Here is a 19,440-nt window from a genome sequence, read left to right as displayed (position 1 = left end):
ACAATGTATTTCATTGAATTTAATGCAGAGAAAACTTTGTACAATCAACCAAATACAGTGCATTCTATTTTTATTTATTTTCTTTTGGTGGCTCTGGGGTTTGAACTTGGGGCTTCATACTTGGTAGATAGGAGTTCTTAGAGCTTGAGTTATTCCACAGCCCTTTTTTAGTTTGGGTTTTTTTTCAAGATAAGGTCCCAGGAACTATTTACCTGGGACTGGCTTCAAACTGTGATCCTCCTGACCTCTGCTGAATAGCCAGGATTTAAAGCCTGAGCCACCCATGCAGGCTATTATTAAAGTTATTTGAGTCATATTCTAGCAAATTTATTCCAAAATATTTATGGCAATTTTTATAGTAAATATCCATGTTTATAATCTTCTGGTGTATAGATTATAATAGATGATTCTACACAATCACAATTGACAAATCTTCAATTCTAGTCCCATGGTCTTTCCTGATATAATATCTGAAGTATTTGGATGACAAAAGGAATTTCTAAATTATTCTCATGTGATTTAACAGGAAAAGAGCTAACAACATTTAATAACTTTCAGTGACAGATTTCACAATTGTCCTGATGATTTCAAAAATGGCACAATTTCAGTCGCTGCATAACTATCATATTACAATTATTTTGTAGTGAATTCTATGAGGTTTCAGCATGAAGAATGTCACTGAAGTCACTCTATTTGTGTTGAGTGGATTCACAAACAACACTGAGCTCGAGATCATCTTCTTCCTCCTGTTTCTAGCGATTTACATTTTCACTCTCATTGGGAATTTAGGACTGATTTTTCTGGTCATTGGAGATTCCAGGCTCCACAATCCTATGTACTATTTTCTGAGTATTTTGTCTTCAGTAGACACCTGCTATTCCTCAGTTATCATTCCAAATATGTTAGTAAATTTTAGGTCAAAGAAGAAAGTCATTTCATTCCTTGGATGTGCAGCACAAATGTTTCTTGCCGTCATGTTTGGGACCACAGAATGCTTTCTGCTGGCTGCAATGGCTTATGACCGCTATGTAGCCATCTACAACCCTCTTCTCTATTCAGTGAGCATGTCACCTAGGCTCTATGTGACACTCATCATCAGTTCTTATGTTGGTGGAATTGTGCATGCTACTATACACACAGTGGCTACATTTACCCTGTCCTTCTGTGGGTCCAATGAAATTAGACACATCTTCTGTGATATTCCCCCTCTCCTTGCAATTTCTTGCTCTGACACTCACAAAAACCAGCTTCTCCTCTTCTATTGTGCTGGTTCTATTGAGATAGTCACTGTTTTCATTGTTCTGATTTCCTATGGTTGCATTCTGACTGCTATTTTGAGGATTCGCTCTGCTAAAGGGAAACGAAAAGTCTTTTCTACATGTAGTTCTCACCTCACTGGAGTGTCTGTTTTTCATGGTACTGTTCTTTTCATGTATGTGAGACCAAGTTCTAACTATGCATTGGAGCATGACATGATAGTGTCGATATGTTACACCATTGTGATTCCTATGTTGAATCCTGTTATCTACAGTCTGAGGAACAGAGATGTCAATAAAGCAATGCAAAAAGTGTTTAGAAAGAACCTGTTTATAAATAAGCATATTTTTCATACTAAAATTCCATTGAAAAATTAAAAGCAACAATCTATATATAAATATTAACAGGCTATAATGAAATATTTGTATCAAATTATAGGTGCAATTATTTTCTCATGGACATATTTTTTAAAATGTCCTCTGTGTTGTTTTAAATGCAAAGAAAATTTGATCACTCATTTGCTTTTCACAATATTCATATTAATATATGAATACTCATAGGAGCTGATACTACCTGTAATAAACAAAATTGCATACATAGTCATATATTTATATAATCTTTACCTTTCTTTATATTTGCATAATACTGCAAAGACTCTCAAAAGTGCAATTAGAAAAAAATATATATTCAATTGGTTTGTACAAACACTATGGTAACCAAATAAAGGAAAGAGCATTGCTCCTACAACTGAGACCATTTCTATGGGATCATTAGTACCTCATTGAAGCTCAAATCATCTGCCCCATATGTAAGTCTATGACACAATCTAGTCACACTGTACTTCAGATACCACAGGTAATGGACTCATCATCCTGAGTGTCCTCTCTAGTCCAATGCATAGGGTGAATTTCTTCTTCTTTTCTTATATCATATGTAGCACAGGCCTAAAACCCATTCTTTAATTGCTTGCATTATGTACAGACATGACATTCACAATCCTAAGATTATTTTTAAATTCATGAATGAAAGAAAAGCACAATTCAGAAAGTAATGTATATGACAGGCTGGCAGATTTGGTTCCTGCAAGAAGAGAACGTCCAGCCAGCATCACTGGAATCCTCACAGGCCTGACTCATACTCAGCTTTTGTCTAAATTTTCTTTTCATCACTAACTCTGTAAAGCTCTTGCATATGACACCATTCCTCATTACCCAAGTACAAATATAATACGATGGAAAATTTTCTCTACCATGTTCATGTTTACCTCTGTTTCCAACACATCTCACTTCAGTGTAGATATGTTTACCCAACCTATCAGTTTATGGGTGCTATTTTCATTCCTTTCTTCATCTTCATTGATTTATTTCATATTAATTTTTTGTGAACTCATTGTCCCTCAAGAGCTACCTCTATTCATTAATTACATCAGGACAAAATCCCTAGTGCATAGTACACAAGTAAATGGTATTTTTCTTAAATGAGACTAATAAATTTAAACAACACTACAACAGCATAAATACAGTACACCTCTTACCATAATATCTCCCTACATAATTCCTTTCGATATCTTTTCTTAACTTGAAAGGTTCCTCCTTGTTATATGGTTTCTTCTTTCAAATGTCAGAACTATGTCATGGTAATTGATATTCTTTGTCTGTATACATGTAAACCATTACAATTACTGCTGACACCTGTAGGCGCATAAGTACACGTGCACATATGTGTGTGCATATATTTGTGTGTGTTTATATTATTTACCATAGAATAGTTCCTCAAGCACAATTCAGAACAGCAATAAATGATGATTTTATACTTAAAATATTTCAAGTCTGCATCATTGCTGTCAATCACAATTTTAGTAAAAGAACAGTCACAAACTTAAGAAAACTGTTGCAATTATACATCTTTTGAGTTAATAATAGATTGTTAATCTATAAGATTCCAGATAACACATATATAAAAAAGAAATCATGACAGAAACCTCTTATTGTTCCAAGTATATTTACTTTTGCTTAGCTGTGACTACATACTTGACAGAAACAACATAAAGGAGGACAATTTATTGTAGTTCACAGTTTAAGAGAGCTCAGCCCATGGTGCTTGGCCTGAAAGGAATAGGAGGTCTCAGCAGGCCCCAACCCCCTTGTTGGAGAAACCAGTACCAAACATCCCATGTAGATAAGATAAGCAATGCGGCAGGGCTCAGTTAGGGCATATAGAATGTGGGGAATGTGAGTGGGGGGTACATGCAAGATGTGAAGTACGTGCAAGATGTGAGGTACGCGCAAGATGTGCTCTGCCTGCTTGCCCAATGTTGATAACGAAAATATGCATGCCACCGCAGTCTATATAAGATTTCCCCTAAAGAGGCTCAGGGTCGTGTTTTCCTAACCGGTCCTGCGTGTCCGTGTGGGAGCTCGACCCTGGCTAGCCAGCCCAATAAACTCTGCTTTGTTGATTGCATTCTCGCCTGGCTCTCTGTCTCTCGGGGGAATAGGATTCCGGGTCCTAACATTTGGAGGTTCCACCGAGATTTCATTTTCTCGAGAGACAGAACCTGCCTGCGAGAAAGCAGGGGCGATCCCAAGTCCTAGGCGTTGGGAGGGGATCCCAGACCCTCATTTGGAGGAACTTGAGTGTTCCATTTGGGCCGCGGCGGGGATTCGGCCAATCCCCAGGGAGATTCATTCTGGGAATCTCGCAAGGAGGACCACAGGGTCCTATTGGGAGAGGCTTTCCTCTCATTTGGGCTCGAGCATTTTAGGAACCCTGGCGCCAGGTGAAGAACTAATTGAGCTAGTCGACCGACCACCCGTCAAGTGGACGCCTTTCGGCCTGATATCCCAGTTGGACGGTGAGGAGGTTGAATGGGGTGCGCACCAGTGTGAGAGAAGGACCGGTCCGAGCGAGTGCTGGAGAGTGTTGTGTGTGTGTGGAATTATTGTTGCCTTTACCCTTTTTGTTCTATCTCTCTTGGTGTTTGAGTCTCCTTCCACAATGGGACAGGGACAAACAACCCCAAAGTCTCTGATCCTTTCTCACTTTCCAGAAGTTAAAGAAAGGGCCTTAAATGCGGGTCTGGTCATCAAGAAAGGTAAGTTCGACACCTTTTGTTCTGCAGAGTGGCCCACCTTTGGAGTCGGGTGGCCCATTCAAGGTTCCCTCTCCCTAGACCTGATCACTAAGGTTAAAGCAGTCATTTTTCAGCCAGACAATCGAGGCCATCCAGACCAAGTTCCTTACATTTTGGTTTGGGAGGATCTGGTGAGGAACCCTCCCCCTTGGTTAACAGTTTTTCTGACCCACCCCTCCAGTTCGGCCCCCGGGGCTAAAACCCCAGTCACGCCCGCCTTGGTCATAAAGGAGGAGGAAAAACTTCCTCTTCCCACCTTGACCGGTCCTCAAATTAGGGCATCTCCTTCACCATCTCCGGTCTTACCAGAGAGTTCCCCCCTTTACCCATCCCTCGCAGGGGCAGAGGAAGATCGGCCGCCTCCATACGTGACTCCCCCTGGCCAAGCCAGTGCCCCGGAGGAGGAAATTTCCTCATCCTCCTCAACAGGACTGGCAGCAGGAGGAGGAATGGGTTGAAGACTTCGCCCCCGAGGGATCCGGGAAAGGGAGGGGGAAGACGGGCCCCCCTCATCAACACAGGGGGAGGAAACTGTCCCTACACTTCCAGTCCAGATGGTGGGCCAAGGGGGACCGGGAGGAGGGCAACAGTTTCAGTACTGGCCCTTCTCCTCCAGTGATCTATATAACTGGAGGACGCAGAACCCGCCCTTTTCTGAAGACCCCAAGTGTCTCATAGATCTCCTGGAGTCCATCATGCATACACACCGTCCCACTTGGGATGACTGTCATCAGCTGCTCAATACTCTTTTTACGACGGAGGAACGAGAGCGCATCCTCAACGAAGTGAGGAAGAACGTCTTGGGGGATAATGGGAGACCCACAACTCTCCAACCGGCCATAGACGAGGCTTTTCCCCTACGCCGCCCTAATTGGGATTTCGGGACCGCAGAAGGTAGGGAGCGTCTTCGGATCTACCGCCAGACTCTTATGGCCGGTCTCCGAGCGGCCGCCAGAAGGCCCACCAATTTTGCAAAAGTGAAAGCAGTCGTTCAAAGGGAAAACGAAAGCCCAGCCAGTTTCTTAGAGCGCCTCTATGAGGCATACCGTCAGTACACCCCTATTGACCCTGAGGCGGACCTCCACCGGTCTGCTGTGGTACTCTCATTCATTAATCAGGCAGCTCCAGACATTAGGAGAAAACTCAATAAACAGGAAAACTTAGGGGAGATGACTATAAGGGAAATGCTGCAGGTAGCAGAAAAGGTCTTTACCGCTAGGGAAACACCAGAAGAAAGGGAGGAAAGACAGAGAAAGGAAGACAGGGAGGCCCAGGAGAAATTGAGAAAGGAGGACCGGGAGTTCCAGGCTAAGGAAAACCGAAAGCAACAGAGAGAAATGGCTCGTATTTTCCTAGCGGGTGTCCGGGACCAACCCAGGGGAGGGGGCCACGCCAGGACCCCGGATAAGGAACACTGTTTTTACTGTAAGGAAACGGGGCATTGGAAGAGAGAATGTCCTAAGTTAAAGGGAAGAAGAGGGTTTGGAAGGAGACCGGGGGAAAACAGGGAAAGGGAACGAGCAGTAGAGCAGGCCAGAGTCCTCCTAGCCGGAGAAGAGGACTGAAGGAGACGGGGCTCAGACCCCCTCCCCGAGTCCTGGGTAACAATGCATGTGGAGGGGAAGCCGATGGGGTTCATGGTGGATACCGGCGCCCAATATTCGGTTTTAAACAAGGCACATGGACCTTTGAACAAGGCACGAACAAGTGTTGTTCAGGGGGCCACCGGTACGCAGTTATGTACATGGACTACCAAAAGAAAGGTGAACTTAGGAAAACACCAGGTCACACACTCCTTCTTGGTCGTCCCTGAGAGCCCCGCTCCCCTGCTCGGATGGGACCTACTCACCAAAATAGGGGCCCATATCCATTTTGAACCAGATGGAATAATTGTGACTGATCGAGAAGGGAGCCCGATTCATGTCTTGTCCCTATCATTGGCTGACGAGCATCGTCTGTTTGAGAGTCAACAGGAACCAGGAGGGGACATGACTCATTGGGTGAAAAGATTTCCCACGGCCTGGGCGGAGACTGCGGGAACTGGCCTCGCCAAACACCTCCCGCCCGTAGTTATACAATTGAAGGCTTCTGCTCTCCCCATTCGGGTGAAACAGTATCCTATGCCTGAGGAGGCCCGAAGAGGCATAGCCCCTCATATCCACAGGCTAATAAAGGAAGGAGTACTGCGACCTTGTCAGTCTGCCTGGAATACTCCTCTGCTCCCCGTCCGAAAGCCGGGAAGCGGGGACTATAGGCCTGTGCAAGACCTACGAAAGGTAAACGAGCGGACGGAGGACATTCATCCCACCGTTCCGAATCCCTATACCTTGCTCAGCCACCTACCCCCCTCGCAAGTATGGTATACAACCCTTGATTTGAAAGATGCTTTCTTCAGCATTCCATTGTCAGAAATTAGTCAGCCGCTATTTGCTTTCAAATGGCAAGAAGATGGGGGCCAATCCGGACAGCTCACTTGGACCAGACTGCCGCAAGGATTTAAAAACTCTCCCACCCTGTTTAATGAGGCCCTGAGCCAGGACCTGGAACCTTTTCGTCGGAGCCACCCACGAGTCACTCTATTACAGTATGTTGATGACTTACTGTTAGCGGCAGAAACCCGAGAGGAGTGCATCAAGGCTACTGAACACCTGCTAACGGAATTAGGTGAGCTGGGGTATCGGGCAAGTGCCAAGAAAACTCACATCTGTAAAAGGTCAGTGACATATTTGGGTTATCGGATTGCAGATGGGGCAAGATGGCTGACTGATGCCATGAAACAGACTATTCTGGCTATCCCATCCCCGACATCCACTAGGGGGGTGAGAGAATTCCTGGGCTCTGCGGGGTTCTGTAGACTCTGGATTCCAGGATTTGCGGAAATAGCCAGACCCCTATATGAGGCCACCAAAGAAGCTCCAGATTGGAGTTGGGGAGAGAGAGAACAACAGGCCTTTGATCAGCTAAAAGACGCTCTTTTGCAGGCCCCTGCCTTAGCCTTACCAGATCCTACAAGACCATTCACTCTGTTTGTAGATGAGAAAAAGGGGGTAGCCAAAGGAGTCTTGACCCAACAGCTAGGTCCCTGGAAGAGACCAGTGGCATACTTTTCCAAGAAATTAGACGCAGTAGCGGCAGGATGGCCCCCCTGCCTCCGCATCATAGCGGCCATTGCCGTGCTGGTGAGAGAAGCCGATAAACTAACCTTTGGACAGGCCCTCTGGGTAACGGCCCCTCACCCGGTGGAGGGAATCCTTAAACAACCCCCTGGGAAATGGATGACGAATGCCAGGCTCACCCACTACCAGGGGCTCTTGTTGGATTCCCCTCGGATCACATTCACAGATCCCGTAATCCTGAACCCTGCCACCTTGTTGCCTAACCCGGAACTGCAGACACCTGTCCATAACTGCAAAGAATTCCTCTCCGAAGTTACACAGGTACGGGCTGACCTAAAGGATACCCCCCTGTCCGGCTGCAAATTAAACTGGTACACGGATGGAAGCAGTTTTTTCCAAGATGGAGCCCGAAGGGCAGGGGCAGCTGTAGTCGACCAAGAAGGAAATACGGTATGGAGCAGCGCCCTCCCACCCAGAACATCAGCCCAAAAAGCGGAATTAATTGCCTTGGCAGAGGCCCTGGAGAGGGCAAAAGGAAAGCGAGTCAATATCTACACCGATAGCCGCTATGCTTTCGGTACCATCCATGTCCACGGGGCCATCTATCGCGAAAGAGGATTCCGCACAGCAGAAGGAAAACATCTAAAGAACCTAGCCGAAGTCCAGCGTCTATTAATGGCAGTGGAAAAACCAAAGGCAGTGGCAGTGATGTATGTCCCAGGCCACCAGTCTGCCAAGACGCCGGAAGCTGTCGGTAACAACAGAGCAGATCAAGAAGCAAAGAGAGTAGCAATGGTGAGTCCTCCCATGGAGACAGGGCAACCTTCCATGGTTGCGGCGATAGACGTGCCGGTCCCAGAGCTCCCTCCACTACCCCCCCGACCAGAGTACTCCACAGAGGATTTCACTTGGATGAGAGCCCACTCCCCCTTTAGAGACGGGGAAGACGGATGGAAAAGCGACTTGGAAGGCAAGTTAATTCTGCCTGAAAAACTCGGACGATTCCTGTTGGCTAACTTACATAAGTCCACCCATTTGGGGCGGAGAAAATTACTAGACTTGTTGACATCTGCGCAGCTCCAATTTCCGAACCAGACCATAGCAGTCCGCCAAATTGTGGAAGATTGTGCCAGCTGCACAATCATGAAACCAGGACGAAGGGAGGGGCACCATACAGGTACTCGGGAACGGGGGAGGGCTCCGGGAAGAAGTTGGGAAGTGGATTTTACTGAGGTAAAACCGGGAAAGTTTGGGTACAAATATTTGCTGGTATTCATAGATACCTTTTCAGGCTGGGTGGAGGCTTTTCCTACAAAGAAGGAGACGAGTCAGGTAGTGGCAAAGGCTTTGCTAGAGGAAATCATACCCAGATATGGGGTGCCCGAGGCAATTGGGTCAGATAACGGTCCGGCTTTTGTTAGTAAAGTCCTGCAGGGACTAGCCCAGACTATGGGGGCCAATTGGAAGCTACATTGTGAATATAACCCCCAGAGCTCAGGGCAAGTAGAAAGGATGAATAGGACACTAAAGGAGACTTTAGCCAAATTGGCCCTGGAGACTGGCGGTGATTGGGTGACGCTCCTTCCCTTGGCCATCTTCCGAGTCCGGAACTCCCCCTATGTCCATGGGCTAACTCCCTTTGAGATCCTGTATGGGGCTCCACCCCCCATCATTCAGAGGACCTTAAGCCCAGAACTAGGTGATCTGGCCCCAAATTACCTGACCATGTTGCAGGCTTTAGCTAAAGTGCAACAACGGATTTGGCCCTTAATTCAAGCATACCACGCTGTTAAGAGGGACCCAGCTCCGGAACATGGCATAGTCCAGGGTGACATGGTATGGGTTAAAAGGCATCAGTCCAAAACCCTAGAGCCTAGATGGAAAGGACCTTATGTTGTACTGTTTACTACCCCTACCGCCCTCAAGGTCGACGGGATTGCAGCATGGGTACACCATTCCCATGTAAGACGGGCTCACCCTCCAGAGAAAAAACAGGAAAATTGGTCCGCACGGAAGCATCCAACAAACCCACTCAAGCTCCGGCTGATACGGGATGCTCCGAAAAACGAGAACACTCCAGATGCTCCGCAGCCCTCCTAGAATGGGATTATCACCTGGGTCCACTACACCCACATCAGACCAGCAGATCCGGTAGCTATGAAGAAAGGCTTCCTGCCAACAAGAAGGGTGTCCCACCACAAGGAAAATTTTTTCAAACTCAAACTTCATACTGGACCTCGGTAACTTTATTCCTTTTTCTAACCCTGTCCACCACTTGCTGGGGGCATACAAATCCACATCAACCTTTTAACCTGACCTGGATGATTGTAGATGTGTCCACAGGAGACATTCTTAACCAGACCTCCAAGGTGACCCCTCCCAGCACCTGGTTCCCAGAATTATACTTTGACTTAAGGGCCTTATTCACTGGCAGGGGACAATGGGATTTGCGCCAAAGTTACTTCTATGTCTGCCCCGCTCCCCAACCCAACCACAGAAAAAAATGTGGAGGAATCGCAGACTATTATTGTAAGTCATGGGGTTGTGAGAGCTCAGGGGATATATGGTGGCCACCCCCCGAACAGGGGGACCTTATTCAATTAAGTAGAGTCTCTCAATCTGGCATTACATACCACCAACCTAGACCTATAAATAAGGGATGCCCAACTCCCCCCAATTGTAATCCCATTATGATAAATTTCACTGATTTAGGAAAAAGGGCAACGAATTGGGAATTGGGTAAGTCCTGGGGAGTCAGACTCTACAAAACAAATCATCCAGGAGCCCTTTTTACTTTGCGGCGTGTGCAACAACCAGTCTCTACTCTAACAATAGGCCCTAATAAGGTACTTAGGCCACCCTATGTAAAGCCACCTCCCCAACCTCCCACAGCTCATCACCTTCCCTCAACCATAGCCCGGGCTAATGTTACAACTCCAAGACCATCAGAAACCAGCCCTCCCCTGGTGAGGCCCAGTCTCATGACCGCATCTAAAGACCCCCTCTGGGAGCTAGTGGGTGCTGCCTTCCTGATGTTAAACCACACCAACCCTAACATGACTAACTCCTGTTGGTTATGTTATGATGTGAGGCCCCCATTCTATGAGGCAATAGGACTAAACACCACTCACGATACCTCATCTGAGGAAAACCCTACTCAATGTTCCTGGGGAGACCGTAAGAGAGGTCTGACCATACAGCAGGTAAGCGGCCAAGGAACCTGCTTAGGAAAAGTGCCAAAGAACAGACGGGACTTATGTACTGTTATTAACGCCAGTTCTACCTGGGAAAATGCTATTAAATGGGTAATTCCAAAGGACAATGGGTGGTGGCTATGCTCGCGGTCTGGACTCACCCCGTGCCTATCAACTAAGGTGTTTAACAGCTCTAAAGAATTCTGTGTTATAGTGACTGTGCTGCCCCGCATCCTCTATCATTCGGAAGAGAGTCTATATTCATACTGGAATACAAAAATGGTTGAAAAAAGGAAAAAGAGAGAACCTATTTCCACAGTAACTATTGCTACCCTACTCAGCCTAGGGTTAGCGGGAGCAGGAACCGGCATAGCTTCTTTGGCCACCCAGCAGAAAGGGATGTCTTCGCTGCGTGCAGCCATAGACGAAGATATAGAGAGAATAGAAACCTCCATTAGCCACCTAGAAAAATCCCTCACTTCCCTGTCTGAGGTAGTACTTCAAAACCGACGAGGTCTGGACTTGTTGTTCCTCCAAAAGGGGGGACTATGTGTTGCTCTAGGGGAAGAATGTTGTTTTTACGCTGACCATACCGGAGTTGTTCGTGACTCCATGTCTAAACTTCAAAAGAGCCTGGAACAAAGAAAACGAGAAAGAGAGGCCGGGGAAAGCTGGTTCGAGTCTTGGTTTAACCAGTCCCCATGGTTGGCTACCCTTTTATCTGCATTGGCAGGGCCAATAATAATCATCCTATTACTTGTTACCATAGGACCCTGGATTCTAAACCGACTTATGACTTTTGTCAAAAGTCGAATTAATACTATCCAACTTCTGGTCCTCCGCCAACAATATCAGGCTCTTCATCCCCTTGAGAATGATTCCTCAATTTAGGCCGTAAGAAAAGGGGGGAATGAAAGGAATAGGAGGTCTCAGCGGGCCCCAACCCCCTTGTTGGAGAAACCAGTACCAAACATCCCATGTAGATAAGATAAGCAATGCGGCAGGGCTCAGTTAGGGCATATAGAATGTGGGGAATGTGAGTGGGGGGTACATGCAAGATGTGAAGTACGTGCAAGATGTGAGGTACGCGCAAGATGTGCTCTGCCTGCTTGCCCAATGTTGATAACGAAAATATGCATGCCACCGCAGTCTATATAAGATTTCCCCTAAAGAGGCTCAGGGTCGTGTTTTCCTAACCGGTCCTGCGTGTCCGTGTGGGAGCTCGACCCTGGCTAGCCAGCCCAATAAACTCTGCTTTGTTGATTGCATTCTCGCCTGGCTCTCTGTCTCTCGGGGGAATAGGATTCCGGGTCCTAACAGGCCCTATGTTATTGGGCAGAAAATCAATGCTGCAGGAACAAGTGGGACAACAGGAACTAGAGAGCCAATAAGGAGTGACGAGGGACAGTATTTCCCTAAAGACCTATCCCCAGTGACTTGGTTCCTCCAGCTAGATTCCAACTCTTAATGTTTCTAAAACTTCCCAAAACAGTGCCATCTCCTGCGGAGCAAACCTCCAACACACAGTCATTTGGAGAACACTTTATATTCAAACCATAAAGTTAGTATCTGTATTTTAATAATGACCAGAAAATTGTGAATGTAAAAATCATAGCAAGCAATCTTATTTATCAGTAAACTAACATAAATTTTAAAATCGAGGTCTTTAATATGGTGGTGAAGAGACTGAGTAAAGTAATAAATTCCACTCTCTTGAATGGAGCATAACAGTAACAGATATTTTGAAAAACAATTTGCAAATATCCAATAAAATTATGCATTCAGAAAAATCATAGAAGAACCTCAGACTAAGTGCTGGTGACTCATGCCTATACTACCAGCTACTTGGGAAGTAGAGATCAGAAGAATCAAGGATCAAGGCCAGCCCAAACAAAATGTCTTTGAGACTCTATCTCAACTCATAGCTGGGGGTGGGGAGTGTGCACCTGATATCCCAGCTATGTGAGGGGTGAGTTTGGGAGGACTGCCCATGGTCCAGGCCAGCCTGGATGAAAAGTGAGACCCTATCTCAAAAGTGACCAAAGAAAAAAAGGCCTGAAGGCATGGTTTATGTGGTCAAGTACCTGCAAGTGTGAAGCTTTGAGGTGAAACCTCAATACTTCCAAAGTAAATAAAGTGATTAATATTGATATATAAATAAATGGCACTCCTATATAACATTCATTATGAAATCAAGTGTACAATTTAAGAAAAATATTTCATTTTTGGTATTTACCAGAACTCTTTTTTTTTTAAATTTTTAATTATTCATTTATTCACATGTGCATACATTGTTTGGGTCATTTCTCCCTCCTGCCTCCCCCCATCTCTTCCCTCCCCTCTCACTTCCAGGCAGAACCTGTTCTGTCCTTATCTCTAATTTTGTTGAAGAGAAGGCATAAGCATAATAATGAAGACAAAGCGTTTTTGCTAGTTGAGTTAAGGATAGCTGTACAGAGAGATTCCTAGCATTGCTTTCATGTGCAAATGTGTTACAACCCAAGTTGATTCATCTCTAACTGATCTTTACACTGGTTCCTGATCTCCTTCTCATGTTGACCTCTGTTGCTTTAAGGTTTCTGTATTAGTTGCTCTGGAGTGGGAACATCAAATGCTTTCATGTTTTGGGTTTTCTACCTACCAGAACTCTTAATGTTTGTAGATTTCCTTTAATTTTCTGTATTTCTTTTTTAAAATTGGGTCATTTCCAATCACAAACTACTCTGCCAACACCAACTGTGAAATTTCTATCAAACAAAAACTTTTGTGGGCTAAATAAAATTAATTTACTGCATGCAATAAGCACAGGTTATTATCAAGAATGTATGGAAATTCTATGAGCAAAATACAAAATTGAGAATAATGAAAGAGGACACACAAAAAAATAAACAAGTAAATCATATCTAAGTTCACTTAAACATATTTTAATGAGATAAAATTCACATGCCATTAAATCAACTGTTTTAAATTTAAAGCAAGCAGTTGAATGACCATTGCTACAATCTCAATGTTGGGAAAACACCTGTCTGGTTCTACAACATTTTTACACTACAAAATACACAGTAAGTAATTCCCCCATGTTACTCAGTTCTTTCAGGCCCTCCTAATCTGATTTCAATTTCTAAATACTACTTTATTCTGAATATTTCAAGAAGAACTCCCAGTTAAAAATGATTTTTTCACCTAACTGATTTAAATTAGTTATATTTCAAGATTCATACTCTTTGTAGCATGAATTGGTACTTCATTCTTTTATTTTTCAAGTATTTCCTATGTGAAACATGTACTTTGAGTAGTTTTAAATGTCCACTACAGTTAACCATAGGCATGACGTTTTCCAAAATCTCTCTCTAGCAAATTTTTTTCCATAATTGAGACATCCTGTCTATTTACTAGCAACTCTTTGTTTCATCTAACTCCCAGCCCCTTGCATTCAGTTTTCTTACTCTATAAATTTTCAGTTGTCATAGGACAAAATGCAATATTTGTCCTTCTGTGACTGGTTTGTTTCACTTAGCATAATGTTCTAAGTTTAATTCATATTATAACACATTGTACCATATCATTTCAAGGCAATTTAGTAGTCCATGGGTCTACACACTGTGGCAGGTTAGAAGTAGGAAAAGTTTGGGGCTCATGTAGGTTGTACAGGGATGGGCTAGACTACTCTCACCTGGCTGGGAACCACCCTTGCCCCTTCCCACCAATTCATTCCTGGGTGGGAACCTACTGGGCCTGCCCTCCCATGGGGTAGTGTAGGTTTTAAAGGCACCTGAAAAAGAAAAGCTCTCTCTCTGCCACACTGTGGCCCCTTCTTCTTCCCTTTCCTGACATGGCAGAATAGTTTAGTCCCCTTTTCACAATAAATCTATCATACTTCATGCCATCCACTTGCTCTTCTTGGATTTTTCCTTTTGGAGCACAAAAAACAGGGTCTTCAGATCACAGACTGCACCAACACCACTAACATTTGTGGCAAAGACAGTCAGGAGAAAATGACCTGTGAGATCCTAATATGCTATCTCTGCCAATCTTTATTTTAATTCATCTTTCTCTGAATCACTGTTTTACCTGCCTACCTGCTCATCTTGTCCCTATAGCCTACAGGGGTGGAAGAAATGCTGACCCCAAGATCACACTCCCTTGTCCCAGGGCTGACAAGACAAGTTTAGCCCTGGGACATTTGAATTGATTCTAAATTCCATTTGAATGGATTCTAAATTCCATTCAAAGGTAAAATCTAAATTAACACATAGGTTACATCTGTGTAGCTGTTGTGTTAATTGTAGCTGTCCTTCAATGTTAAATTCATTTAACATTTAAATTCCATAAGGCGTGTTTTCTAAAATTAAAAACAGTGCCATTTAAGGATTTAACATAGGTCACCCCTAAAGTATATCTATAATTTTAAAAAGCATGGTAACTTATTTAAAAATCATTTACTCTAAAGGCAAAGTCAAAAGGGAAAATTTATTAATACAATGTCATCTTTTTACACTAAGATGTAGTGCCAATTAACACTGTCCATCGTAATTATTATTCTAAAATGCAAAACACAATAAACTTTAAAAAAATTCTAGTCTTAACTGTTCTCTGCTGATAAAACTAAGCTTACACCCAAAAGGTTAAAGAAAATGCAGTTTTGTACATGGACATTTTAAATAGGCAACTTAATTAGCAGTTTTATTTTTAATAATTAATTATTTTTGTTTTAAAATTAATAGAATTTTGTTCTCCATAGCTCAAAGTAGTATGTCAAATTCTAAACTTGTTTAAGGTCCTTTCCAGGCTCTAGATATGTAAATGGTGGTGTTCTACAAGGTTTAGATTCTTGGCTTTCTAACTAATAACAATGCCCATTTATAAGAAAATAGAAGATCTAATTATAAACACCTGGTCCAAACTGAACAATAACAAAATCTTTTAAATCCCACCTTAGCTTTCTTCAATTTATCTGGTCTTTTCATTAGCATGCCTAGATCATGGACATCTGTCTCTCATGGGGAGATGTCTTTTATTGCTATAACCGACTATTTTGAGCCTGCATGTTGCACGAAACATGTCTTTGTGTTCCATTTGAGAGACCCTTTGAAGAAACCATATGGTCACAGGAAATGACACTATGATGGAGCCACCATGTGTCCAGTGCCATCTTGCCACTCCCTAGGAATAGGAAAATCATGGGTAATGCCATCTTGCCATCCTTTAGGAAAATTATAACTAGCTTTAGGTTAAAATTCTCTAGATTAATATAGTTTCTACACATATTTGTTTTTACTGCATTAATCTGTTAAGGATTGGGCCAAAAAGAGAGTATTTATTGTAAAGATCTATTATAAATTTTTAGGAATCTAGCTGACTAATCTTCTAAAAATAATGAAAAATAAATGGTTTAAGAGAACACTCTGAATTGATGTGAAACATCGTGTGTGTTTCCTGTATGTTTTTATCTCCTACCAGTTGTGGCCACTTAATTTTCTACTTTTTTGAGCTCATTATACACGCTTATTTCTTTGGAATGCCTACATCATAAAATCTGTGTGTCTGTGTGTGTGTGTGTGCAGATGTCTTTAGGATGGTTCCTAAGCTACTTTTATAAAGCTAATGTGCACAACTATCTCAAAAGTTATCTAAAATTCTAATCCCTGCCCGACCTAATTATTCTCCGTTTTAGGAATAAAGAAATTTTTATAATCAATAATCTCATTCTGTCTCATTCTATCATGAGTGCAGTTTACATTTAACTCTTTTAATTTTCTCACTAAGTCTTTAAGGTATAAGGTTCCTAGGAGTTTTATTTAAAAAACATTATCTAAATTAAGGTTTTTACAAGGTTATTTCAAGACACAAATTAAGAACACAAAGCTTATAAATTTATAATTTAAAATTTGCCTAAAAGTTTTCTAAGGTTAAAATTTAAGGTGCCAATATGTACTTAAAAATTAGTTTCTATTTTATCAGAATAACTATCAATATCTTTTGGTACTGTAGGCTAATCCAAATGTTACCAAGACCAAACAAAATCTCATTCTCCAGATATAGTAAAATATTTAACCCCTTATCTCTGTATCTAATTATTTGAGATATTAATCTTAATTGGTTATTATTTAAAATTACACATGTTTTCCCTTTTTCTCAGTTAACAGGCTAACTATAATCCCATGGCTTGATATAAAAACTAACCAACCACAAGTGATAGGTTTGTATCAGCCAAGCTTACTTTGGTACAATTTTGATTCTGTACTGGTATTAATAGATCTGATGTTTTAATACTTGGGTCAACATCCAGGATCAACATCCTATCAAAACAACCTGTGTGCTGGGGGTGGGTGAGACTGCCCCTTAGGAGACCTGTTGACTCAGAAGCCAGGGTACCCTGCCACTCACTTGCTCTACAGACATGTGATGGAAACAGGTTGAAGGGACCTGTGTTCAGGCTTTCAGAAGGTTCAAGAAAGATGCTTTGAGAATCTAGAAAGTTCTCCTTTTTCTCTCTCTGAAAGAGCAACTATTCACCTCCCCTTTCCCTCTCTCTCTCTTTCTACCAAACAGAAAATGGAAAACCAACATATTCATTTGGCTATACCTTTAAGTGTTGGGCGATACTTTGATCCTGCTAACCAGAAATAAGATAACTAGTTCTCTTCATAGCCCATTTAAGATCATTTGCTAGTCTTTACATCCTGCTTAAATTAGTCTCTTGCCAGACTTATAAACCAAAAGTATTTTTTTCAGTATCAGTAAAGAAACTAAGCTTAACCTAAGTAAAAATTCCTTAAATGGTTGTAATACTCCTAGTGGATTATACATGTATCTAAATGTGATAAAATCATTTATACAGTTAAAAGTGTATACATGTAAGGAGGTATAGTTCTTTTATCTAAGGTACCCTCTAAAAAGTTCTTTCACATTTCTGCTGTTTATGACAAATGCTAAAAGTTCTATCATTTAGGCCAGACATCTGTTTGTCAGCTAAACATTGGTTTATCTGACATTTGGTCATCAGATGAACATTGGTTTGACTAGATAAACATCATTTTTGACATATATAACATATAGTTGAGACTCAAAACAGGGGCTATTTAAAATTACTAACACTGCTTTCCCTTAACCATTGGAAAATTTAGAGTTTTTTATTGTCAGTATTTACAACCACAAACTTGTTACTTTACAAACCAAAATTCAAAGTTTAAATAGTAATTAACCATAGTTACTTAGAGTTTTGTCATTAAAATTCTGATCCTTCAAGAACACAGACAAGCCCATGAAAAAGGGCTTATCCATCAACCAGGACATTCTTAAATATTAGGGTCATTTTGTATTTTCCTTGTAAAACTTTGTAACTGTTACCTACTAACTTTTTACAGCAATGTAAAGGTATCAGTACATCCCCCATGGGAAACACAATTAGATTAATCAATCCCAGCCTAAGTGCCACATTTTTATAAATCTCTTTGTTGCTAAATTTGGACAAAACATTGCACTGGCACTAACTTCTGATCTGTTTCTCCCTCCTCTCTGGGAAACAATCTGAATTTCTGGACTTTCCAGGGGACTACTGTGCACTGAAGGACAGAACTGCCAAATTGGCAAAATCCTCAAAGACAATTGTTCAGAGAAACAGTTTAAAAGGACACGACCCCCAAGGGATCAGGATCCCCAAAATTTTAAGAGGAACAAGTGGCATTTAGCCAACTGAGACAGTTCAAAGGGACTGCAAAAATGAGGGGGCTTCTCCAGATCTAGATGGATTCAATCATGCCAGACCTCTAAAAGTAACCAAAACTGAGAGATTTTTAAAGAGGAAGCTCTTATGCATGTGCTTTAATACTTAAGCCTTCTAGGCTTTTGGCAAAAGGCAAACACGTCTTTGGCCAAGGCCTTCTATTTGAAACAAAGGCAATATAACTTTCAGTGATATTTAACTTCTGTTTAAGGATGCTGTGAGCTTTCTTTCTGTACAGAACTGACTCATTGATGTCTACTCTCTAATTGTACCAACACCTGGTCCATGTTACACCTGTCAGCTAATGTAGTCAGCCTTTAACCACAGTCCAAAATGCAGGGCCATTTAAGAGTTAAAAATAGCTATAGGTATAAACACCTACAGATAAAGTCATCATAAGACTCCCTGTCAATTTTCAAAATTACTTTGTCCTTCCTGCCACACCTGGCAGGGCACTTTCTAATGCTGTTGTCAGTGTTAAATGTTCAGGTTATGCCTTCTAAATCAGATTTATCTCTTCCAGAATAGAAGCTTTTAGAACCTAAACCATGAGACAACAAGGCTAGAAAGCTCAATACATGAATGAGATCTCTAGGAGCAACTCATATCTCCATGAAAAACCTTTACTATGCTGTACAATAATTCAGACACCTTGAGTCCAAATGAGCCCCAAGGGAAAGAAATACAAGAGACAATTTCTCTTTATAGGTAGGGTTTGCTGACCCTTGTTAACTTGAAGCAGATACTGAAAATGAATGTACCCATTCACCAATCCCCCAGAAAGAATTTTTTTTTGGAATTATTTTCTCTCAGAGGGAATTTGAGGCAGGCTAGAAATAGGAAAAGTTTGGGGCTCATGTAGGTTGTCCGGGAATGGCCCAGACCACCCACATCTGGCTGGGAACTGCCCATGCCCAACCTTACTTGTTCATTATTCGGTGAGAACCTCCTGGTCCTGCCCTCCCATGGGATAGTATAGATTTTAAAGGCACCTAAAAAAGAACACTCTCTCTC

The 19,440-nt window shown here is 42.4% G+C and overlaps 1 protein-coding gene and 1 long non-coding RNA gene across 3 annotated transcripts in view; one reads left to right on the top strand and one right to left on the bottom strand.

Annotated features, from left to right (window-relative positions):
- The window catches only part of LOC141425727 (uncharacterized), a 457,749-nt gene that overhangs the window by 51,730 nt on the left and 386,579 nt on the right, over positions 1-19,440 (bottom strand). The window lies entirely within an intron of this gene.
- On the top strand, positions 666-1,634 carry LOC109678750 (olfactory receptor 5T7-like). Its single transcript, XM_074052642.1, has one exon. It carries the CDS (start codon positions 666-668, stop codon positions 1,632-1,634), a length of 969 nt encoding a protein of 322 aa, XP_073908743.1.

The sequence above is a fragment of the Castor canadensis genome, chromosome 1 (genome assembly GCF_047511655.1).
Source record: "Castor canadensis chromosome 1, mCasCan1.hap1v2, whole genome shotgun sequence".
Classification (NCBI taxonomy): domain Eukaryota; kingdom Metazoa; phylum Chordata; class Mammalia; order Rodentia; family Castoridae; genus Castor; species Castor canadensis.
The sequence above is the reverse complement of the archived record's forward strand: the minus strand, read 5'-3'. Positions and strand labels throughout refer to the sequence as shown.